Below are 25,036 nucleotides of genomic sequence, written 5' to 3'. Positions count from 1 at the left end.
AACGAGTTCACCTCGTAAAAAAATTAGTTCTTAATTTATATTTTATTCATTAGTCCTAATTTACTAATTATTAATTTTTATAATTTGGTAGGACAATGAAGGCGAATTTGACGATGAATATGAGAACGAGTGCGAGAATCCCAACACGTGTTATGATGTTCCTCAAAACACAACAACAACATCTAAAGATCACAGTGAATATTTCAATGTGGATATTGAATTTAAAACTAGCAAAAAATTATTGGTATGGACAAAAAATACCGCTGATACTCATGGTCATCGATTGATAGAAGTTTCAAGCGAGAAAAACGTTTATGTACTAATTACATGTCATCTGTATGGGAATGGACGTGAAAAAAGAACCGATGTTGAGAGGCCACGAAATGTGGGAACAAAGAAATGTGGATGTACGTTTCCTTGATACGGTAGCAGAAATCGATATGATGGACTATGGCGAATGAAGTTAAAAGATGGCATCCACACTCACGACGCTACCGTATCCTACAGGACAAGGTCCCATGATCCATTTCCCCTTATCTTGGTGTGCCTTCTATACAAAATTAACATTCAAATTAATTAACTAATATTTTTGAATTAAAATAAATAAAAAATAAAAATACATAAATAAATAATATATAAAGGTATCGCGCTTTGCGGCACGATTCCACGGAAATCTTCAAAGAGATCAAGCTTTAAAATCTTCAAGGGCTCATGCTCTAGAGCACGATTCTTTGAATATTTCCATGGAATCGTGCTCTAGGTCACGAGACATTCAAAACATTCAAATTGCTTGAAGGTCTCGTACTCGAAAATACGATTTCATGGAAATTTTCAAAACAATCGTGCTCTAGAGCACGAGACCTTCAAGAATCTTGATTGTCTTGTGCTCTAGAGCACAATCCCTTTGCAACGAGCGGAAACTATATAACTCCCACATTTACACACAAGACTACAAGAGATGATTGGTTAGAATGTGCAACTTGAATACAAGGACCAAACAGAGATACGAGACATTGAGATAGTCACACTAAAATCAAAGAACACTCGGTTCATACTATCAAACAACACTCTGCGCATACTATCCTCTTCTCCTCACAAGTATTGAGGTAATAGATCATCGTTAATCGGGTCAAGATTGTAGTCTCCATATGATTCAAATTTAAATACAATTTTAAGAGATATGACAAACTCAGGCAACATGTTTTTTTTTTTTTGAGGAACAGGCAACATGTTGACTGACATAAAAATTAGCTAATGTTCAGAATCCGACACTGATGTATCTTGCTTTTTATAAAACTCAAACAAAGAGATGCATATATCAACACTTGCCACCACCACTAAGAAAAACGTGTTGATGTTCCTCCTACAATTGACGGTAGAAATCCTTTTCATTCAAGGACTATCTTACTTGAAAATCATACACTAAGAAAAATTGTTACAAAAATGGAATAACTACAAATTTCAGAATACATATGATTGTATCAAATATGAATAGCAACGACTATGTGTCTAATACTGTCAAATCAGCTGTATGGGCTATGGAAGACATAGCATTGTAAACCTTGTTGTTCAAGATCGACTTATCGATCGCAACCATCCCCATAAATTTATAATCTTCATGCATCTTGACCATTGTTTGCACATCTTTCACTGTATGAACCAGTATATCTTTGAATTACAGAGCCGTTGCCAAACCTCTACTCGAAGTCCAACTACCCACCTTCTTCTTATTGCCGCCGGGAGGGGAGTGATCGCGAGTGTTGAATGCTTCTATGAAGTTATGAAAGACTTTAGGAATGTCATCGTCCGGCATAATATTTACCTCTAACATCCGAGCAGCTTGTGTTTTAGTATGATGGCTTCCAAGCGAGGCCTTAGCCTTGGTTATGAAGAACCTATTGAGTTTTCCACCCAAGCAAACCATTTGGATAATGAAATCTTTGTTAACATTGTAATCCTGAAGCTCTTTATCAACTTGATCCAACTTTTTGTTGTTGAAAACCAATGTTGGATCATTGGTGAGATTCTTCATTTCTTGGATCATCGTCTTGACTTCCCCGATTGTTTCGGATCCATTGACCTGGAGGGCAATAGTTTTGCCGCTATCGATTTTGACGAAGAATTCGGACGTGGCAAGTGGAGGATGGAGGGTTAATTTCTTCGCCTATCGTTTCTGATTCACCCATGACATCGCCGATTGATACATCAACAATCTTCGTAGTTAGGGTTCTGACAGAGACTTGTATGCCGCCACCGAGGCAGAGGACCAGATGGAGAATGTTGTAATTGGCTACGATTTGGCACTTGTCCAATTGTTTTTTGGCGAAGATCAGCTGTTGTTGATCAGCCGGAATTCCTTCCTCGCAATGGAGTTCCTCCTTGACGTTGAAGATGGTGGTGTCGGAGTTCTCGAAGGCAGGAGCAATGGTTTTCACAAAGAATGGCATTTCAATGGAGAATTTGGTACATAGTAGACGGTTATGGTCAAATTTCTGCCGACTGATTGTTCGGGAGTAAGAAGATATGTGGTGGATTTTTTTCACCTTAATAAAGTGTCAGTGTGTGTGCGTGTTTTTTTTTTTTCTTAATTTCGGTAAGTGTTGTTTGGCTTCCCTTTAGTTGCTTTTTGTCTCTTGAATTTGGATGTTGAGAGTACTGAAATGTTAATTGTGGCGGAACTTTTACTGAAATTGACTTATTTGCAGCGGTAGTCTCATTTCTTATTTTTCTAAATTTCTAAAAAAACTGAAACTCTATCAATTAAAAAATTTCAAAATATTGGAATATGAACCTCGTTTGACAAATTTACTGCCAAGCAACAACAACAACTTCAATGTCCGATCTGGATTACAATTACGAGGTATCGTACAGTGTAGCACGAGACCTCCAAATAATTGAGGATCTCGTGCTACAAAACACGAGAACACCCAAAAAAAAATGCTCTTCTCGTGCTCTATAGCACGAGACCACCTATGTTTCGTGCCCCAGAGCACGAGATTACAGAAGGATCACGCTGTAGAGCAAGAGACCACCTTGTAAATTTTTTTTAACTTCTTAATTTATATTTTATTCACTAGTACTAATATACTAATTATTAATTTTTATACTTTAGTAGGATAATGAAGGAGAATTTGAGGATGAATATGAGACGAGTACGAGAATCCCAACATGTGTTATGATGTAATTCGTCAAAACACAACAACAACATTCGAGGATCACAGTGAATATTCAATGTGGATATTGAGTTTGAAACTATCACAGAATTAGTGGTATGGACAAAAAACACTGCTGGTATTCATGGTCATTGATTGATAGCAGCTTCAAGGGAGAAAATCGTCTATGTACTAATTACATGTCATCTGTATGGGGAGGGACGTGAAAAGTGAAGCGATGTTGAGAGCCACGAAATGTTGGAACAAAGAAATGTGGATGTATGTTTCGTTTATACGGTAGCAGAAATCAATATGATGCACTATGGCGAATGAAGTTAAAAGATGACATCCACATTTACGTGACGCTACCGTATCCTACAGGACAAGGTCCGGAAAGTTGTTTGACACCAGAAGAGTACGAGGTAGTAAAGTTACTGAGAAGGAGCCACGTGAAGCCGACATTAGTTATTGATCGATTGAGGAAGGATAATCAACAGACGTCGACGAGCGGGGAAGACATCGATACAACACGTGATGTCGAACCTTCAAGAAACTGTATAAGAATACTGGTATAGATGTAATCAAGCCGGTGATACACTGAGTGATTTGATGTTTGCCGCTACTATTTCACTCAAACTTTTGCGGTATGTCATCTATACAAAATAAACATTCAAATTAATTAATTAATATTTTTGAATTAAAAATAAATAAAAAAATAAAACATAATATGAAGTATCGTGCTCTGCAACACGATTCCATGGAAATCTTCAAAGGGATCGTGCTCTAGAATCTTAAAAGGATTTTTTCCGACGGCATAAATTGGGCGTTCTTCTTCTGACATTGTGGGAAACTCTTTCCCCCTCTCTTCTTTATCAATCCACTTCAAAGCCACAAGTTTTATCGATTCGATGTTGCTCGATCCTGTTAACAATGAGATGGTGCTACGCGATTGACTGTGTTTTTTGGTTGTTTTTCGCGCGGCGACATTAGTGTTTTTGTGCGACAACTCTAGGGGTTGGTGTTGGTCGCGGTCTAGGATTTGGTGGCATTGTGTTTTGGTGGCGGCGCTAGATTTCACCCGGCGAAGCCAGGATTTAATATTGATTGCAACGCCTTTCTCGCGAAGTGCTGGCCTAGAGAGGAGGTATTGATGGAGATTCATAATTTGTAGTTGTTTTGAACTGTATGAAAACAACTACAAATTAATGCTTTGGAGTTTTTCTAGTCGTTTTGTTAATTTTTATTGTTGTTTTTCTGGTCATTTGCAAGTCTTTTTCGTGTGGCGGCGTGAGGGTTCGCTGGAATTGTTCCTTTTCTGTCGTCGGTTTTCAAGAGTTTTGGTTGTTTTGAATTTGATAATCGTTTTTAGTTTTGGATTTATAGCTTGAATGAGTATTTTTTTATAGTCGTCTTTGTTATAATAAATAGTTGTTTTCAATTGTATGTACGTTAAAATTATAGATGAACAAAATATAGTTAATTATCTAATAAATTTATAGTTGATTACTATAATTTGTGTTGATTCCTGTAATTTGTAGTTGATTATGATTTTAGTACAAAAAATGTAGTTGATTATTATAATTGATAGTTGTTTACAATGTGGTAAATATACCAGAAAAAAAAAAAGATGAATTTACTCAAAAATAAACTAATTAAAAACAAAAAAAGAAAAATGTAGAAAATGGAACGATATATAGGTAGTGGCTAAGAGGAGGAGAAATTGGAATAATGTGAGGATAAAATGGGGCTATGAAAAGTTAGGGAGTATCTCAAATGTAAATATCAAAGTAGGTTTGTTATATTAAAACAAATAATGAAGGATCTCTTGCTAATAGACCCATTTTTTTATTATATATATATTTAGGTAAACAATAATATTAAAATTATTTTTTTATTCTTTTATTACATGATCCATTCCTCAATGTCTAAGCCAAAACGTGTCAAGGATTGGATTCAAATTTAGTTTAAGTCATGCAATTTTACCCGTACCATAATTTCCCGGATAACCTAATTCAGATCGTTGTCTGGTTCGAACGATCAGAACAAAGAACTGAAAAGGTTTCATCAACTACATAAAATTCTCCATATCACGTAAACTTGCATCAAAATTTCAAATATTTAATTTACTGCATAAAATTCTGAGAGTATAGATATTGCCTAGTATTGTTTACATCTCTCATATACTTTATAAGCTATTATATCAAACTGTATGTTTACTCAGTGCACCTATATATTTGGTTGCGGGTTCCTTCATTACCAAAAAATAAATAAAAAAATGGAGATAGAAGATGAAATATTTCCATTAAGCATGTCGTTTAAAGATTCTACACACATAAAAAAAAATTAAAGTATGGTTGAATCTTATGAAAGACACAAAAAAAGAGATCAAAATAACATTTAATGAGGTAGTGAGAGCAAATTTATGCTTAATAACGTTGGATTAATAAGTTATACATACATACATACATATATACATACATATACATATACATATACATATGATCTTGTATATGCATGTAGGCAAGCAATTTTGTTAAGAGGTTTTCTTGAGTTTGCTGTCCTTCCAAGCTTTGATTTCAGCATCTACTTTAGCTTGTACTCTAGCATGGAATCCCGGATTCGGCTCGTATCCAAATGCAGATTGCAGTCCCTTTCGATCACACGCAATAATTAGTTATAATTTGCTGAATCGTTAAAATTTTTTATTAATATATATAATGTACCTCGAGCAGCACAAAGAATGGTGCCATGAGGAATGCTTGAGCAAGGTTGTCAAACAGCGCAGGCGCTCGTTTCTGCAAAATTTATTTCATGTATATATCTTTGTCCGAAATATTGAAAGAGAAAAAAAAAATGAAAGAGTTAAATAATGCTGCAAGATAATTCGTTCGAATAATGACCTCAAATACACCATGGCCTATGAACTGACCAGTCCAGCACAGTATTTGAGATGCAAGAACAACCTGCTACAACGACGGTGAAACGGTCAGAAAGAAACTGAAATTTTACGTGGAATCATCACAAAATCAAATATGAAGTGATGAATTGTTTTCCAATCATTACAAAAAGGATAATGTATAAATTTCAAATTTGTATCTCAAAGTGTAACGTGTATCTTACATAAATCTTTCGAAGATTGTCTTGAAATAATAACAATATAACATATCATGGAAGCTTGGTATGACAATTAATAAGACAATGCCCTAATCGAAAAACGGCATCGAAAACATAAAATGTAAGGCGATAAATGATCCATTTCAACACATTATTCCCAGTCCCATCCCCAAAGACTGTGATGGAAAAAAAAACGGAGTAAAATAGTGAAAAATGACATCTGAAAAAATAGTCTATTTGTTTGATTGGACTCGGAGATAAAAATACTGCGTCAAAAAACAACATGGTATTTACTCGTTTTCTTTGATTCAATATACAAAGAACAATTTCCAACAATGAAGTTTTTAACCATCAACTTTCACTAATTGCTGAAATTATAACTAATCATATAAAGGGACCTCGTTTAATTAACAAGGACGCAGATCAAGTCTCGCCAGACTGAATTTAAGAACTAGCATGTAGTAATTCACCCATACAATGAAACTCGAGTAAGCAAAATATATTTTATTTGAAAAAACGAAATCCTCCAGGGTGTTTGGAGAAATTCATTAGGGTAAAATATAATACGAAACTCGGTACGCTCTCAAAGTGTAACATTTTGATGCACACATGAATTACTAATTAAATAGTTGATCGTTGGATATTTATACCTTTTTCTTGAATCACTATTCGGTACAATCCAACCACTAAATTATATTAATATCTCAAATTTAAACTCAGCACTCAAAAGGCGTGGTCAACATATAATCGAGATCAACAAAAAAAATCAAAACGGAAATAACAAATCCTACCATTCGTAAAGAATATCATAGAGAACAAGGAAATAGAGATTTGCAAACAAATCCAATAACACACACTTCGCATGTCCTAGTTTTCTAGAAAACGAAAAATAACAAACGATGCCGACAAATAAACGTGCAAAACAAATTGATGTTTCGGTTAAATATCGAATTTTTTTCCCAGAATGTTTGTCATTCTAATTCATTTTTTCCTTTCCAATTGTACCCTCAGCATTGATTCTTGTAACTCCTAAATTCTTACAGCTGATTTATCTTTGTTCAATAAGAATTCATTCAATGTAAGAGTAATTAATCAAGAGACAAATTTTATAAAAATAAAATGAAATAAAATGCAATTAAAAACAAAAAAAAAAAAAAAAAAAAAATGACCTTCCAAGCCGAAGAGAAGCCGAGCCGATGAGCAAGAGCGCTGCTGCCAAGCCAACAAGAAAAACACAGGAAAGCAGCAAAGGAGCCAGCTTTTCTGTCCAAAATCACATAGTACGCGCCGTAAATTACAGCAAACAAGAACCCATAATTCAATACCAAGAAATTAAGATCCCAAAAATCAAATTGGGGGTGGATGAAAAGAGGCGGAGTAAAATACAAAAGAACCATAAGTGTGAACGCAATCGGCCAGACAAAGATCATGTGTAATACTATGTTTACTGGGTTGCTGTGGTAAGCTCCATAGAATGCAAATTGCTCTTCCAAATCAAACAACCCCATCTCTCTCTCTCTCTCTCTCTCTCTCTCTCTCTCTCTCTCTCTTATTTTCTTGAACTTAATTTATGATTTCTTTCCCGAATTAGAATTTTCAAGAAATGGGATGTTTTCGCCCTTTATGTTGGGTTTACAGGGTTGACGGGAGATTTGATTTTCGTGTTCTTGTCTTTTGCCTACGTTTTCTTCGATGTTGTCTATCCGTGTGGATGAGCTAAAATGCGCTAACATCGTACCGCTCTCTAACCTACTCCTATTTCGTAATAGAGTAAAATTCATTTTGCACCCCTGTACTATGTGAAATATATCACTTACCCCCATAATGTATAGAAAACATCAAACACCCCCCCTATTTTTAGTGGTGAATGATCAAACTATTATCGGTGTTAAATTTGAGTGTACAATGACTCTTTTACCATGCTTTATATCTGATGTAATCCCTTAATTTTTTGAAGCGTATTTTTTGTGGATTGTTGACGATTTTTAGCATTCATTCAAATTATGGTTTTTTGTTGATTTTAGTATTTGATTATGGGGATTTTCAGTTTTCTTTTTCGGGGTATTTTTCCATTATAATATGAAAAGTTTTTTTTTTTTTTTTTTTTGCAATTCTTTCATATGGTTTTATTCCAATTTTGGGTTTCTTTTAGATTTTAGGGCTTTTAATTTTCTTTTGTGTGGATTTTATCATAATCTGCAAAGCTTCATTGTTTAATCAACTTTTCAGTTGTTTTTATAAGAAAATGACTGAATATAGTAAAAAAAATGGCTGAAAAAAGTGAAGTAAATGGCTGAAGAAAGTGAACATTTGTCAAAACTAAGCAACTGATATATATAGTTGGGGGTATTTTCGTCAAAAGAAAAGGCCAACATTTCTTTACTATAGTCGGTCAAAGGGTTTGACTAATGGAAATTAGGAAAAAGGCTAACAAAAGGGGGGTGTTTGATATTTTTTATATTTCAATGGGTAAATGATACATTTCTCATAGTATAAGGCTGCAAAATGAATTTTACCCCTGGTAATATGATGTTTTTTTCCTGAACGAATTAATTACTAGTAAAAATAATATTTAATGAATTTAAAGTTACTTAGTTCAGATTAAACTTTAAGGAGGTCTATGTAATGCTGTTTAAAATACATGGGATCTTTACGTAATTAGATCTAACTTCAGAGGAGAGAACAATCTAAATTATCTAACATACTCACTATTTTATCAAGATTAAGAAGAAAATTTGTATAAACATCAATGGTCGAATGGATTAACTGTTAGCTAATATCATACATCAAGGGAAGATTGTGCAATTTTCTAAATTATAGGGGGGTCCCAACTATAGTTATATTAAATAGGTGTAATTTTCTTAAAGCTTCTTTCTTCTCTACATTGCCTTTAAAAATATAATAATTTAATTGGAATATGGAATTAAGCTGATCTTTCAGAAAATGGAGTCAATCAGTTTCCGTTTAAAATTCCGACAAACTTGTTCGAATGTTGATCTTCCCTGTAAATAATAAGTAGCACTTTGGATAAATTATTCAGGTTACTAACACGGTTAAAATGTCAATTTTTCAGCACAAATCCTATTGTATTCTCAAATTTCCCTAGTCACTTAATTATGTTATATGCCTGGTATAGTGAATACACTGTATGTAAATTCATTTTCGCGCGGTTGCAAAATTAGAATAAATTTGGTATCCGTTGAGCGACGGCCCTTCCACTCGGCACCGTCTCGACAAACTTAGAAAACAATCCTATAAAAGAAGAAACTCCAAAAAGGCATTGGAAAATCCAAGTAAAGAAGCTACAATAACTGTTAACATATTCTTGAAGGTGGATTATAGGTCGGAAATTAATAAACAGCAGCAAATTAAAAATCCAAAATTCGTGAAGCGAAAAAATAAATAAAACAATTAAAGAAAAACACAATTTTATCATTAGATCAAACCCATTTACACCAGAAGCATACATCATTAATGCTGAAAACTAATCTCTCATTTACATTACACCACAAAATTCTAACAACAATTTGTGGGCTCACAATTAATATCCCAACCGGCAAGTACTACCGATCATAAATTTCTCAAGCTCACTTTCCGGGTACGAAGTTTGTGGCAAAGGCCCACGCGTTGTTGTTAACCGGGTCCGCAAGATGATCGGCAAGGTTCTCCAACGGTCCCTTTCCAGTAACAATCGCCTGAACAAAGAATCCGAACATCGAGAACATCGCGAGTCTCCCATTCTTTAGCTCCTTCACCTTCAGCTCAGCAAAAGCTTCCGGGTCCTCAGCGAGGCCCAACGGGTCGAAGCTCCCACCCGGGTAAAGCGGGTCGACAACCTCACCGAGTGGCCCACCGGCAATTCTGTAGCCCTCAATAGCTCCCATCAACACAACCTGGACACCCCAGATGGCCAGTATGCTCTGGGCATGGACCAAGCTAGGGTTTCCCAAATAATCGAGCCCACCCTCACTGAATATCTGCGATCCGGCCTTGAACCAAACCGCCTCCCCGAATTTCACGCCGTTGCGCGCTAGAAGCTCGGGGAAGACGCATCCGAGAGCTCCGAGCATGGCCCACTGTAGAAATGAAGAAACACATAATGAAAAAGATGAATTGTGTCTTGTATTTCATCAATGAGAGCTTGTAAATTTATATACACACAAGAGAGAAATAATAAAGGAAGAAACTAATTACACCTAATCAAATCCCTAATCAAATCACTAATTAAGACTTGATTGAATCTAATCAAATCCCTAATCAAATCACTAATTAAGACTTGATTGAATCTAATCAAATCACCTAATTAAGGCTAAACTAAATCAAAAAGAATATATATTATATTCTTCTAACACCCCCCGTCAAGTTGGAAGTGGTATTGATATATCAAAAACACCCAACTTGCGAACTAATCGTCGATAAGCTTCACCGCCAAGTGGTTTCGTAAAAATATCTGCCAGTTGATCACTTGAACGTAGGTATGAGGGAGCAATGAGCCCTGCCTGAATTTTTTCTCGAACCGAATGACAATCAATCTCAATGTGCTTGGTGCGTTCATGAAAGACAGGATTTTCTGCAATGTGTATAGCAGCTTGGCTATCACAATGAATTGGAATTGGTTGAGAGTGGTTGAAACCGAGATCCGTTAGAACATATTTTAACCACTGTAACTCACAAGTAAGTGCAGCAAGAGAACGATATTCGGCTTCGGCAGAAGAACGAGAAACGGTTGGTTGTTTCTTAGTTTTCCAAGAAATAGGACTAGAACCCAACATGGTGAAATAACCAGTGGTAGACCGACGAGTGGTAGGACAACCAGCCCAATCAGAGTCGGCATATCCTACTAGAGTGAGAGAACTAGATGCAGAAAGGAATAAACCTTTACCAACAGTACCTTTAAGATAACGAAGGATTCGATTGGCAGCATCAAGATGAGTAGAATGCGGATTTTGCATGAATTGACTAAGAGTATTTACCGCATATTGAATGTCAGGTCGTGTTACAGTGAGATATAGCAGGCGCCCTATGAGACGTCGATAGATTGATGGATCGGAAAGAGGAGTCCCATCATGTGGACGTAAACGAAGATGTGGTTCCATTGGAAAATCAGACGGACGAGAACCAGTCATCCCGGAATCAGATAAGATGTCTAGAGTATACTTGCGTTGACATAAAAAGATGCCTTGTTTAGAACGAGATACTTCAATACCCAAAAAATATCGAAGATTACCAAGATCTTTTATGGAAAAAGAATTGGCAAGAAATTTTTTGATATCGGAAATAGCATCATCATTATTTCCTGTAATGATAATATCATCAACGTAGACGAGTATAAAAATGGATGTCTTATTACGAATATATGTAAAAAGACTGTAGTCTGAAATTGATTGATGAAAGCCTCGACTAATAAGAGTGGTTGAGAATTTGGAGAACCATTGACGAGATGCTTGTTTGAGACCATAGATTGATTTATTTAATTTACATACACGAGTCTCCCCTTTGTGAGAGAAGCCAGGGGGAAGTTTCATATAGACCTCTTCATTAAGATCTCCTTGAAGAAATGCATTGTTAACATCAAGTTGGTGGATGGACCAACTTTTAATGGCAGCAATTGAGAGTAGGAGACGTACAGTAACTAGTTTTGCCACAGGTGCGAAGGTATCATGGTAATCAATTCCTTCAATTTGAGTATAACCTTTGGCAACTAGACGAGCTTTATATCGATCAATTGAACCATCTGACCGATATTTAATTTTGAAGACCCATTTACAACCAATGGGTGATTTGCCGGGTGGAATTTGACATAAGGACCAAGTGTTATTTGATTCTAGAGCTCGAATTTCCTTGGCCATTGCATCACGCCATTCAATTGATTTTATGGCTTGAGAATATGATCGCGGCTCTTGATTCTTAATGATATTTGTGAGAAAGGCTCGATGGGAATGACTTAAATTACGGAAAGAAATGTAATTTGCTAGTGGAAAATCAGTGGATAGTGAAATATGATTACAAATATAATCATTGAGACGCTTTGGTTGGTGACGGATGCGTTGAGGGTAATTACGAACAATGGTTGTAGAAGGTGAATCAGAAGATGGTGTGCCATCGGAAATAGATGGAGAATTAGTTGAACCATCAACTTGAGAATGTGAGGAAGGAGATTCGGAAATAGAGGGAGAATTGATTGAATCATCAAGTTGAGATGGTGGCGAGTCATCCAAACTCGTAGTTTCATTACGAGGAATAGAATCACCCGAAGGAGGGTCGATGAGTGGTGTTGGGTAGTCAAAAGTCCCATTATCATTGATCGGAGTAATTGAAATTGGATCTTGTAAAGATGAATTTACAAGATCATGATATGGAAAAATTGACTCATGAAAAATGACATCGCGTGAAACGTAAATTTGACGAGTTTTGAGGTCGTATATACGATATCCCTTTTGTCCATAAGGATAACCAACAAAGATGCCAGGTTTTGCTCGTTCATCAAATTTATGTTGAATATTTATATTTTTAGCAAAACATAAACACCCAAAAACTCGAAGAGAGGAATAAGATGGAAGATGTCCAACTAAGACTTGATGAGGAGATTTATATTGAAGGACTGGAGTTGGAAGTTTGTTAATGAGAAATGCAGCGGTTAGAATACATTCACCCCAAAAAGAAAGAGGCAAGTTTGCTTGAAATCGTAAAGCTCGAGCGACATCAAGGAGATGCCGATGTTTACGTTCTACAATGCCATTTTGTTGTGGGGTCGCAACGCAACTACGTTGATGAATGATTCCATTATCATGAAACCATTTTTGAATTTGTTTGGAAAGAAATTCAGAACCATTATCTGAACGTATGGTTTGAAGTTGAGGAAGAAAAATATCCCCATTTCCGGAATTGAAACGAGAGACTTTTGTGTTAAATTGACGACGAATTAGATTAAAAAAATGGGTTATCATGTTGAAAGTTTCGGATTTGTGTTTCATTAGATAAATCCAAGTGCATCTTGAATAATCATCAACAATAGTTAAGAAGAATCGTGATCCATTTTGTGAGGGTATAGAGAAAGGACCCCAAATATCAACATGAATCAATTCAAAACAATGAGAAGAACAAGATGTACGTTGAGGAAATGAAAGACGTGCCTGTTTAGCACGTGGACAAACATCACAAACAAAATCCTTATTTGGAATAATATTTTGAGAATTCTTAACAATAAAATCAAAACGAGGCCTAGATGGATGACCAAGGCGAGAATGCCATAGATCAAATTTATTACATTGCTTAATAGAAAGAGCAGAATTAGAAATCAAATGGCAATCTAGATAGAAAAGGCCATTGTGAGGATTACCCCGACCAATCGTCTTCTTCGTTGATTGGTCCTGAAATACACATCCAGACGAAGAAAAAATTATATCACAATTTGTGGATTTCGTAAATTGTGAAATCGATAACAAATTGAACTTAAAAGATGGAATGTAAAAAACATTCGTGAGAATGAAAGTACCAAAACATTTGACTGTGCCTATGTGAGTCACAGGCGCGTGAGAGCCATCAGGCAATTGAACATATATGTTTTTACGAATAGGGGAATATGAAGAAAAAAGTGAGAGAGATGTACATATATGATTAGAAGCACCGGAGTCAATAATCCAACAAAATGACGAAAATGTGTGATTTTTACCTGCTAAGTGCACTGAGGGTCCACTAGTTTCTTCTTTGGCAAGAAGTGTGAGAAGCTTGTTGTATTGTTCGTGCGTGAGTGAACTAGCCATAAGAGTGGAGTTGGATGGAGGTGGCACGGATTTCTTCACATGTTTGTCGGGAAAGCCATGAAGTTGATAGCATGTAGCAAGAGTATGACCATGTTTGTTGCAATGGTCGCAAACTGGACGTTGACGTTTTCCCGACGGACGAAATTGAGGTTTAGATGCTTGAAGTGCAGCGGCATCAACAGTAGGAGTTGTGAGAATATTGATCTCTTGCTGCTTTTCTTCTTGACGAACCAAATTATAGATACGTTGAATGGAAGGAAATGGTTCCATCAAGAGAATTTGGCTGCGAATAGCGGAAAAACGATCATGTAGTCCTTGAAGAAATTCCATGGATCGATCTTGATTTTGTTGGTCAATAATGCTTTTAGCATTACCACAAATGCAAGGAGTGATATGGATAATGGAACCGAGTTCATCCCATAGAGATTTGAGTTGCGTAAAATACAATGAAACAGACATGCTTTCTTGTTTGAGGGAAGAAATTGATTGTTTCAATTGATAAATTTTTGGAGCATTTGATTGAGAAAAACGATCCTTGAGATCGGTCCAAATTTGTGCTGCAGTTTCAGCATACAAGATACTTGGACGGATCTCAGGTGAAACAGAATTAAGGATCCAACTTCCTACCAAATCATTACAACGTTCCCAATTAGAAATGTCAGATTTCTCTGTCGGAATTGGGAGTGACCCATCAACGAAACCAAGCTTATTTTTGGCACGAAGTGCCATTGTGACTGCACGACTCCATGATCCGTAATTATCTCCTGTCAACAAAGGTGTGACAAGGATAGTAGAAGGACTATCGGAATGATGGATTGTGTATAAATCGGTTATGATGGGTGTGGGTGATGATGAAGAAGACTTTGTAGGAAGAAGATCGTCGGTAGACATTTTGAAGAATGAGGAGAAAAAAAAATCAAAGATTCACTGATACCATGTAGAAATGAAGAAACACATAATGAAAAAGATGAATTGTGTCTTGTATTTCATCAATGAGAGCTTGTAAATTTATATACACACAAGAGAGAAATAATAAAGGAAGAAACTAATTACACCTAATCAAATCCCTAATCAAATCACTAATTAAGACTTGATTGAATCTAATCAAATCCCTAATCAAATCACCTAATTAAGGCTAAACTAAATCAAAAAGAATATATATTATATTCTTCTAACACCTCGAGTGGATCACCTCAAGTTCACGATTCTTGGCGAATGTTTCCGGGTCGGCCGAAAGCCCCGCGGTGTCCCAGCCGTAGTCACCGGGGAATTCACCGGTGAGGTAGCTGGGGGCCTCGCCGGAGAATGGGCCCAAATACTTGACACGGTCCGGGCCGTACCACGGGCTCCCGGACGAAGCGGGCTTGGGCTTGGGCTTGCCTGCGGTCTTCCTCATTGAGATCCTGCCGCCGGAGCTGGCGAATTCGGGGGTCGACTTGACCGCCTGGCCGGCGAAAGACGGAGACGATAGAGCCATTGAAGAGGCCGCCATTGAAGGAAGGGGAGTGTTTTTTTTTTCTTTTTTTTCTTTTTGGGGTTTGTGAGTTGAAAGAGGAAGTATTGTTTGAGGATGAATGAGGAGGTAGTTGGTAGTTACATATAGGCGGGAATTGTGATCAGTTGTATTATCTTGTGATATCTATATCTGTTATTTGATTGGATTTCAAGATTACGTGGGGCCCACTATACAGTTGGCAATTTGTAGTCCACTTCTGTAGATTTTTGTTTCCAAATGAACGAAGTTTGTAAATGTATCTTGAGGCTGAGGTTGGGTCTATATTTCCGTGGTTGAGATTTTCCTATGCATATTTTATTAATTTTTATATGTTCACAAATTTCTTTCATTGGCAACTCATGCTACAAAAGGCTAAAAATTTTCTGACCCAAGGGAAAAATCAATGTTGTTAGAATCGGATCAAACCGGTCGGTCAGACCGGTTCGACCGTGACCCGGCAATAAAGCGGTCCGGTCTGACATTTAAAACCGGACAAATCAAAAACTGGGGTCAATGACTAAAATTCGGTTCGACCGGGTAAAATCTGAGAACCGACGAGTCAGTTTAGGAACCCGGTTTTTCGGCCGAAACGCCTTGAATCACCGCTGAGTTGGTTATTTGTGGTTAGATTTGAGCGAACCTTCACAGACTTAGTAGTGGGTGGACGGATCTAGTCATGAGTGGTCGGAAGATTGTCGGATATGATCATGTGTGATCGAATAGGGGTGGCCGATTACCGAATTTGAAGAATAAAAATTGGAAAAATATAGAGTATAAGCAATAAAATATAGTAAAAAGCGAGGTGAATTAGATAAAAGTGAAAATAATAAGTGGAAGATTAAAAATATAAAGCAAATAATATTTTTAAAACATTAAAATTTATAAAGTAATGGCATATTGAAAAAAAATCAAAAACCCGGTTGAACCGGTTCGACCCTATAAACCCATGACCCAAATGGTCGTCCGTTTCTATAACCGGTTCGGTTCTGATAACATTGGGAAAAACATTAGGATATTTACATTCTTTCGCTAGGGTGGAAATCGGATTGAATGGATCGAAAATTGTTTTTTTTTGAAAAATTTTAAATTTTTACGGAAATAAAAAATGGGTTCCAATTTCCTTTCAAAATAACTTGGAATACAAAAAATTCATTCCGATTTCTGATAGATATATATACTACATACCATTATCTTAAGGGAGCTCATTTAAAACGGATAGCCCGATAAATAGCATTAATCGGATGCCACTAATTTATTGACACGTGGACTTGGGAACCCAAGTTGGTGAACAAAACTGATATTCTTGGGCCTTTCGTTATTCTGATTATCTTGGGTACTCAGGTCTCCCATGGCATCCGTTCACATATATATTTTTTTTTTTTTTTTTGAGGAAACCGTTCACATATTTTAATCTATGTACGTTTATCCTCAATGAAAGATTTGAAATGGAAGCACAAAAACTATTTCAAAGTATCTGGCGAATAGTATTTTTTTAAAAAACAAAACTTAGGATTGTATAAATTAAACATGTGGAATACAATTATATTTGAATCCATTAAATATTAATAAAAATTATAGATTGAGGAATTAAATATTCTACTAAAAGTTGCAATTTAACTAATTATTTTATGAGATTCAATACGTGTGATTCTGATTCTTTGGAGCAGTGTTAATGGCGAAAACGGCTGAGCAACGAAAAACCAATCTTAGGTTGAAGAAGAAAAGGCACTGGGGCGAGAGATTTCGCATTTTTGTACAAGAAAAGGCAGGACACTAATTATACATGCGTAAAAAAATTAATGTTAAACAGTTAAATATACATTTTAATGTTATTATTAGTAGGACTGGCAATCGGGCCATGTGAGCCGAGCTTAGGTTGGCTCAAGCTCATATACCATCGGGCCTCATTAGTATAGGCTCAAGTTCAAATACCATCGGGCCTTATCCCTATAGATTCAAACTCGGCTCACTAATTATTTCGGGCTTCGGGTTTATATCGGGCTTATATCGAACGATAAAAAAATGACTACTTTTACAACTTTGCACTCAAACATGTTCATAAAAATAAAGAAAAAAAAAAACCTTCGCAACATAAGAGCAAAATTTAAAATACTCATGAAGATCAAAATAAGATAAAACGACATAGTCTATTCCTAAAAAATATGAAGTCTAATATCACAAATAATTAATCCTTAAGTAATTAAACGACAAAAAATGCATAAGTCCAAATCGAAATGAAAAAAACAAAAAACTAATAGAAGCAATAGTCTCTAGATGCACTCCTAATCCTTTCCCGAAATCTTAAGACCTGCAAAAAAAAAAGACACAAGAACAAAAAAACAAAACAAACAACATCAGTATACATTAATTTAATTAAAAAAAAATATTATTTACAACTTATTATAAAATCAATGCCCTTACCTGAGAAATCATCGTCAAACTCATCACCGTAATCACACTGTATTTCATCTCCACGAATCCAATTTGTAAACAAATTAGTGCTTCAACTGTAGTAGGGAGTAGTGAACTACGAAACTTATTCAGAACTCTTCCTCCAATACTGAATGCGCTTTCTGAAGCAACAGATGACACTGGAATTGCAAGAATATCACGAGCCATTCTAGCCATGATAGGATACTTCGCAGCGTACAACTTCCACCAATCTAAAATATTGAAGTTATCTTCTTGAACAATTTGGGCAGGGTGCAGCTTCTCCTCCAAGTACAATTTCAATTCTGTTTTATTAATTGCATCTTCTTGTTTAGCAAATTTGTAGAATTCAGCCATCATGTCTATCGTCGATGAATTATCATCTGGCATAATTTCTTTAGATATTTTTGAAGTCCCCTCCAATGGATTTGAAACTTGGCAAGTAATTGTATATTCATCAAACAGGTTCTTAAGTTCACGCTTCACACGATTTGTGAACCTTGTTGCCAATGTATTGTCATAGATTTTCATGTAGCAAAACTCCAGATACTTTAATTTGTATCTAGGATCTAGAACAAGTGCAACCGAAAGCAACAAGTTTGGTTCCTTATTCAGCCAATACTTCTCAAACTTCAAAAGCATATTAAAGGCCATTTTCCTCAATAACGTGCTAAGATCATTTGAGGTTTCACGCAATAATATTAATAATCGATAGACCTCGCGGAAAAATACATTTGTTGTACAATCCTCACTCCCAGAAAATATCTTAGTGACAATATTAAAGGTCTCCAAGAACTTGTGAATTACAGAAGCTTTCTCCCAATCTTCTGCTAATGGTGGATCTTTGAATTGCATGTCCCGCGATCGCATACGATCGTAAACTTTTCTGAAATGCAAGGCTGATTCAAGCATCAAATATGTTGAATTCCATCTTGTACATAAATCAAGGACCAACATTTTACCTCGTGGTATACGCTCTTGATCAGCATACTGAAGAAACTCAAGCTTTCTTTTCGGTGATGCTTTAACATACTTTATTGTCTTTCTAACTCTAGATAGAGTCTTTGATTTCTCCAATTCCTTCTTGTACAATTAAATTAAGAACATGACACCAACACCTTACCTGAAGATGACGGCCTCCAAGTAATAATAAGTCTCTCGAAGAATATTGCTCTGAAAAAATCTCAGCGACGATGTCATTAGCAGAATGATTATCCATTGTAATAGTGCAAATCTTTTCTATGTTCCACTCTACTAAACAATTCGTGATTATGTCTGCCCCACTGGCCTTAATTGGGACAATGACAAAGTTGAGAATTACCTTATGTAGCTTCCATGAATCGTCAATAAAATGAGCAGTTAGCGCCATAAATGGCAACTCAGTCTTGAATGTCCATGTGTCGGTCGTGAGACAAATTCTTGGACTTAAGGTTTGTAGAGTATCTTTCAACCTTTTCTTCTCAGTCTGATAAATTTTCAAGCAATCGCTCTTTATCGTATTCCTCGAAACAAACTTGAATTTCGGACATAAATTAAGAACGAACTTCCTAAAAGTTGGATCGTCAACAAAACTAAATGGCAGCTCCTGAATAATAATAAGTTCAGCAAGATCACTTCGACTTTTCACTTGATCAAATTGCCAAGACACCATTCTAGCATCTTGAATTTGATTTTTATCTTCAACATGGATAAGAGCTTGAGACTTACCGACATTCTAATTAGTTTGCATCTTCCGATAGATCGGACATTTTAACTCAGTGATATGACAGAGTAAGTGTGTCGTTCCACCTTTGCTCGGACAAGAAAACGCCTTTTTGCAGTAGTTACACTTGCATTTGGCTTTTGCTCCATCTTTGCTCTCAACTTTTGAGAAGTGATTCCAAACTTCAGACCTCAATTTTACTGATCTTTTTCTTTTCGTATAATGATTCAAACATGTTGTCGTAGTATGTTCCTCGACCATATCTCCATCTTCATAGGTTGGTACCTAATGAATAATTATTAACACAAAATAATGGTCCGACCAAATATTATTCAGGAATAATAACTTCAGCCATGTAGTTTACCACTTAATTTCATTATTTAAAAATGTATATCCATCATATTTAAATCTATTGCAAAAAAAAGTAATATATATTACCAAAAAAAAAAACTGGGAACACAAACTCAATAAAACAATTATGAACCAATTTTTGTCAAACGGTGAAGATAAGTATTCAAAGTTATAGTTAATACCTTTTGAGATCACAAACTGGAATCAATTACAATAACCCCAAGGTTTCACTTTAATTTTCTCAGAATATGAAATTGTATTGAAGAAAAATTGAGAAAAAAAAACAATAATAAATTAAAATTACCTCTATTGATGACATATGCAGAGAAACCCTAAACGTGACTTTTGCAAGATACTGTAAATTCTAGTTTTAATGTTTTATATGAATTAAGAAAAAGGTTAAGAGCCTGTTTGGCTAAGCTTATAAGCTCCTAAAAACATCTTATAAGATGTTTAGGAGCTTATAAGTTGTTAAAAGGTGTTTGGTAAAAAAATTGCAAAAGATCTTATTTTTTCCAAAAATAAGCTGTTAGGGAGCTTATAAGATGTTTTTAAAAAAGTACCTCTACCCCACATTTTTTCTTTAAGATCTTATTTCTTCTTTACTAAAACATTTAAAATACAAAATTAACCTCAAATACTTTATTATATTACATGAATACTAATAATATTTATATTTTATCAAAACAACGTATTCTTGTAATCAAGATTAATAATTAGTTAAATATAATTATCGTAATTATCATAATAATTGTAAAGAAAATTATTCTCTATTTATATTTTATATGTATATAAAAATACACGAATATTCTTATTATCTCCATAATAAATTATATTTCTTTCATCTAAAAAAAAATTATATTTCTTTTACAATTTTTATTTTATATTATTATTATTATTTGAAAAAATAATTTGTAAATACTATAATAATATTTTAGGAACAAAAGTATTTGAGTCAAATAAGTTTAACAATTATACTGGCGTCATGTACTTTTTTGTCATTATAGCAATAAACAGACCTTTTATTTCCAAACACCTGAACAACTTATAAAAACAAAAAGTAACTTATAAGCTACATATCCAAACACCTTAAAAAATAATTTTTAAAATAAGATCTAACAGCTTATCAACTCCTAAAACATCTTATCAGATGTAGGAGCTTATAAGATGTTTTAAATAAGCTTAGCCAAACGGGCTCTAAGATACGGTTAATATCTTTGATGTAGGAAACTTTTCATATTCTTTGATTAAATTTATAAATTGATTACTACTAATTAAGTATGTTGACTTGTTTCCATCTGTGTCGTGCATATATTACTTACTCCCTCTGTTCCAATATCTGTCTCTTTTGAGAATTTTTTTTGTTCCATATTATCTGTCATTTTACAATTCCAATGCTGCATTAATTGCTTATTTTTCAATTTTACCCTTATTAATTCTATAGCACTCTTCATGCATTAATTAATAAACAAGGGTATTTTGGTCCATCAATATCCATTTTCCTAAAATCAAGACATATTTATTGAGATTCTTAAAATTTGTGTCAATGTGAAAAACGACACCTATTTAGGAACGGAGGGAGTATTTGCTAAACTATTTTGCACACACACACACACACACATATATATATATATATATATATATATATATATATATATATATATATATATATATATATATATATATTATATTTAAGTATCATTATTTGGGTTGAGCCATAGTAAGCTCAAACTCGGCCCATAGTTTAATCGGGTCTAATTAAAAGGCTCAAACTCGGCCCGGATCACAATTAATTCGGCTCGGCTCAAATAAAATCGGGCCGAGCCATCGGGCTCGGGGTAGGCCTGACTCAATTGCCGGTCCTAATTATTAGTATTAGTTTATTCAAAAAACAAACAATTACAATCCGTAATTACAATTAGAAAATAAATGTACGAATCAAAATATTCAAGTCATAGTATGGAGCAATGGAATTTAAAACGGAATCATACACACATGTCCGAACTCATAGGGTGATTCCTTAATTAAATTTCCAAGATGAGGGGGGTTCTTGCTAATTTTCTCTATTTTGATATCGTATTAATTGGAATTTCTATTTTAATTCCTTGCAAATATAGTATATTCATAGATTTTAATGTTTGAAAATTCAAAATCAAATTCAAATTAATCTATTATGAAATTTATATTTTTTATAATTGAAAAATGTGTGTATAGATTATCCATAAAATGAAGATTAAAAACGAATATTGTAATTTAAACTAATATGTTGATATGGCCGAGTTGGTCTAAGGCGCCAGATTAAGGTTCTGGTCCGAAAGGGCGTGGGTTCGAATCCCACTGTCAACATTATATTTAGTATATTTTTTAAAATTTGAACAATATATATATATAATATATATATACATATATATATATAATATATATATATACATATATATATATATACATATATATATATATATATATAAATAAATAAATAAATCAGCGAAAATGATAAATGCAGGACCAGAAATGCTGAATGCAGTTTGGGCGAAAATTGCATATAAGGGTAGTATAGTACTTTCGCTTCTCCAGGGGTATGTCAAATGATGATTTGGGCTAGGGTTTATCTAGTTTATTTGGTGGCTAGTGGGTATGTAAAATAACCCCTAATTAAAAAAAAAAAAATATATATATATATATTTATATATATATATATATATATATATATATATATATATATATATATATATATATATATATATATATATATATATTTGTTTAAACTTATTTTAAATAACTGATAAACTCTTATATCTGATAAACTGTTACGTCTTATTTTTAAAATTATTTTTTATTGTGTTTGGGTAACAAACTTATGAACTCTTTTTACTCATTTTATGTTCATAAACTGTTTGCCATTGTAAGATTTGTTTACTATCACAATGACCAAAAATGACAAAAAAATCCATGAAATTATTCTTTCTTGGTATCTACTTTAAAATAAAAAAAATATGACTAACAATGTACATTTTCATCTCAATCTCAGTAGAAGAGAACTAGAATCAAATTTTAACACACGAACCCATATTTTAATTCTTCTAATTTACTTCTATTTCTTCGATAAAAAAATTAAAAAAATATTTATATTTCAAAATAAATTAAAAAAATCTATTTCGTCAAGACCTAAGATCAAGAGAAATCAAAGTGATATGGAAACAAATTGCAACGTATCATGTTGAAAAATCCTACATATAAGATATAAAATTCCAGTAGTTTAATTATTATCCGTATGATTTGCCAGTAGTTTCAAATGAAGAATTCCAGCAATTTCAAATTCCATTAGCTTCAAATCAAAAATAAAAACAGGTTATGATGGCCAATAAAATCCATGAAAAGTGTACAAGCAAAACAAAACGAAAAGCTAAAATACGTGTACTGGTAATCACCGATCTCATGTACTTACCAGAAAATAATCAATGGCGTTGAAATATTTCTTATCCAATAATGCTTAGGGTTTAACATAATACGCAGGCTGTAATAATATTTAACGACATATATTATACGAAGGAGGGTGTTGAGGGAATATGCTAAAATATTTGAGGGTATTTTAGTATTTTTAATGCTAAAGTAATTAAACCAAAAAGATCTTAAATAAAAAAGGTGGGCAGGTAGTAGTTTTTAAAAAACAGTTTATAAGATCTCCAACAACTTATTTTTGGAATTTTTAAGATCATGTATAAACATATTACCAAACACTTTTTAAGAGCTTATAATCTCTTAAACTTCTTATAAGATGTTTTGAACAATTTATAAGCTTAGCCAAACATGCTCAACACTCAACTTAAAACGAAATGACACTTTCTCGTGTGATCACTTATTTTAATATCTCAATAAGAGATCTCTTGAAATATATTTTTTTGTCTAAATGAATATTTTCATATATAAACTAATTATCAATTTTTAATAGATATTATTTTATATGAAAATACATGAATATACTTTTTTTAAATGAATATTTTCATATATCAACTAATTACCAATTTTTAATAGATATTATTTTATATGAAAATACAGTTGACGTTTAAATTATATTATTAAAAATAAGTAATATATTAACAATTGACAATTTTTATTTCATGTCATCACTTATCAGTTATCACTAACTAATTAAAGACATAAATGGTAGTTATATGTGGTTCCCTCGGATTATGCATAAATAAACAAACTTGGGTCAAATAATATATTTTATTTTTATAGCACAGTTTTCTTATTTTATATTTTCTTTTATCATTTATTTTGTTTATCTCAATACTTAAATCAAATGAAATTGATATTGTCTTTAATTTTTTTAGATTTTAACGTATTATATATCAACTATTCAAAGTTTTCGTTCGATTTTTTATCTAAAACATATTTTTATTTTTTATATTACCCACATGAATCGCATTAGTTTGATTTACATGATCAACGTATTTTAGTCATTAAAATCGTACGGGTGAATTACTAGTAACATATATAAACCAATATCGGTCCAAAGAAATTTGGAAAAATTAGAAAGTAGAATTATTTCCGATGACCATTCTTGTTTTCTTTCTACCTCCAGGCTCCACCCTTTTCAAGCTTTTTTCCATGCCTTCCTTTTGGGAGTTGATTTATTTATTTTTGTTTCGGCGACAAACACAAGATTTGATGGTTTCAGAATTTTATTGCAAGAAGAACGCAGGATCTAGTAGGTTTTGGTAATTCTGCGTTCTAAAGACTCCGACACTCAAGTTAGACGTATTATATGAAAAGAAAGTATGTAACTGTGTAGTGTATTCGTACCTTCTAGAGGAGAAAAGAAACAAGTTATATTTACAGGAAAGCGGACTAACGAGTTTTCCAAATGCGACGAAGTACTAAATAAATGTGTTGTGTTAACTATGTTGAAAATATACTTGTGTATGGACCATCTAAAGAGTAAAGACTAAAGAGCGTGTAATTTAATTAATATTTTCCATATGTGGAATATAACCCCTTTCTGGTCTTTAATGCAACGTCACTGACG

At 34.0% G+C, this 25,036-nt stretch overlaps 3 protein-coding genes, 1 non-coding gene and 1 pseudogene across 4 annotated transcripts; 1 reads left to right on the top strand and 4 right to left on the bottom strand.

The window, feature by feature from the left end:
- Positions 1-1,675: 1,675 nt before the first annotated feature.
- On the bottom strand, positions 1,676-2,447 carry LOC148767913 (polyubiquitin-like). The gene is made up of 2 exons (XM_088822685.1): positions 2,130-2,447; positions 1,676-2,080 (listed from the first exon to the last, which is right to left on the bottom strand). The coding sequence occupies exons 1-2, from the start codon at positions 2,445-2,447 to the stop codon at positions 1,676-1,678; spliced, it is 723 nt and encodes a 240-aa protein (XP_088678811.1).
- A 2,987-nt stretch (positions 2,448-5,434) lies between these two features.
- LOC105959757 (ER membrane protein, putative (DUF962)) lies at positions 5,435-8,030 on the bottom strand. The gene is made up of 4 exons (XM_012983899.2): positions 7,436-8,030; positions 6,053-6,115; positions 5,876-5,947; positions 5,435-5,802 (listed from the first exon to the last, which is right to left on the bottom strand). Exons 1-4 carry the CDS (start codon positions 7,772-7,774, stop codon positions 5,686-5,688), a joined length of 591 nt encoding a protein of 196 aa, XP_012839353.2. The 5' UTR covers positions 7,775-8,030; the 3' UTR covers positions 5,435-5,685.
- Positions 8,031-9,683: 1,653 nt separating this feature from the next.
- Positions 9,684-15,626, bottom strand: LOC105959758 (chlorophyll a-b binding protein 1B, chloroplastic). The gene is made up of 2 exons (XM_088823570.1): positions 15,208-15,626; positions 9,684-10,343 (listed from the first exon to the last, which is right to left on the bottom strand). Exons 1-2 carry the CDS (start codon positions 15,519-15,521, stop codon positions 9,854-9,856), a joined length of 804 nt encoding a protein of 267 aa, XP_088679696.1. The 5' UTR covers positions 15,522-15,626; the 3' UTR covers positions 9,684-9,853.
- Positions 15,627-17,806: 2,180 nt separating this feature from the next.
- Positions 17,807-19,605, bottom strand: LOC148767912 (zinc finger BED domain-containing protein RICESLEEPER 2-like; annotated as a pseudogene).
- A 2,667-nt stretch (positions 19,606-22,272) lies between these two features.
- TRNAL-AAG (transfer RNA leucine (anticodon AAG)) lies at positions 22,273-22,353 on the top strand. The gene has a single exon. It is a non-coding gene; the product is annotated as a tRNA-Leu (tRNA).
- Positions 22,354-25,036: the final 2,683 nt, after the last annotated feature.

The sequence above is a fragment of the Erythranthe guttata genome, chromosome 9 (assembly GCF_056151865.1).
Source record: "Erythranthe guttata isolate IM_541 chromosome 9, IM_541, whole genome shotgun sequence".
In the NCBI taxonomy this organism is placed as follows: Eukaryota; Viridiplantae; Streptophyta; class Magnoliopsida; order Lamiales; family Phrymaceae; genus Erythranthe; species Erythranthe guttata.
The sequence above is the reverse complement of the archived record's forward strand: the minus strand, read 5'-3'. Positions and strand labels throughout refer to the sequence as shown.

Coding starts and splice junctions, on each gene's coding strand:
- LOC148767913 (XM_088822685.1), bottom strand. CDS start 2,447: ATGCCATTCTTTGTGAAAACCATTGCTCCTGCCTTCGAGAACTCCGAC. Junction 2,081..2,129: donor CTCCATCCTCCACTTGCCAC/GTCCGAATTCTT, acceptor ATTGCCCTCCAG/GTCAATGGATCCGAAACAAT.
- LOC105959757 (XM_012983899.2), bottom strand. CDS start 7,774: ATGGGGTTGTTTGATTTGGAAGAGCAATTTGCATTCTATGGAGCTTAC. Junction 5,948..6,052: donor TAGGCCATGGTGTATTTGAG/GTCATTATTCGA, acceptor TAAATTTTGCAG/AAACGAGCGCCTGCGCTGTT. Junction 5,803..5,875: donor CATTCTTTGTGCTGCTCGAG/GTACATTATATA, acceptor TGTGATCGAAAG/GGACTGCAATCTGCATTTGG.
- LOC105959758 (XM_088823570.1), bottom strand. CDS start 15,521: ATGGCGGCCTCTTCAATGGCTCTATCGTCTCCGTCTTTCGCCGGCCAG. Junction 10,344..15,207: donor CTTGAGGTGATCCACTCGAG/GTGTTAGAAGAA, acceptor TTCATTTCTACA/GTGGGCCATGCTCGGAGCTC.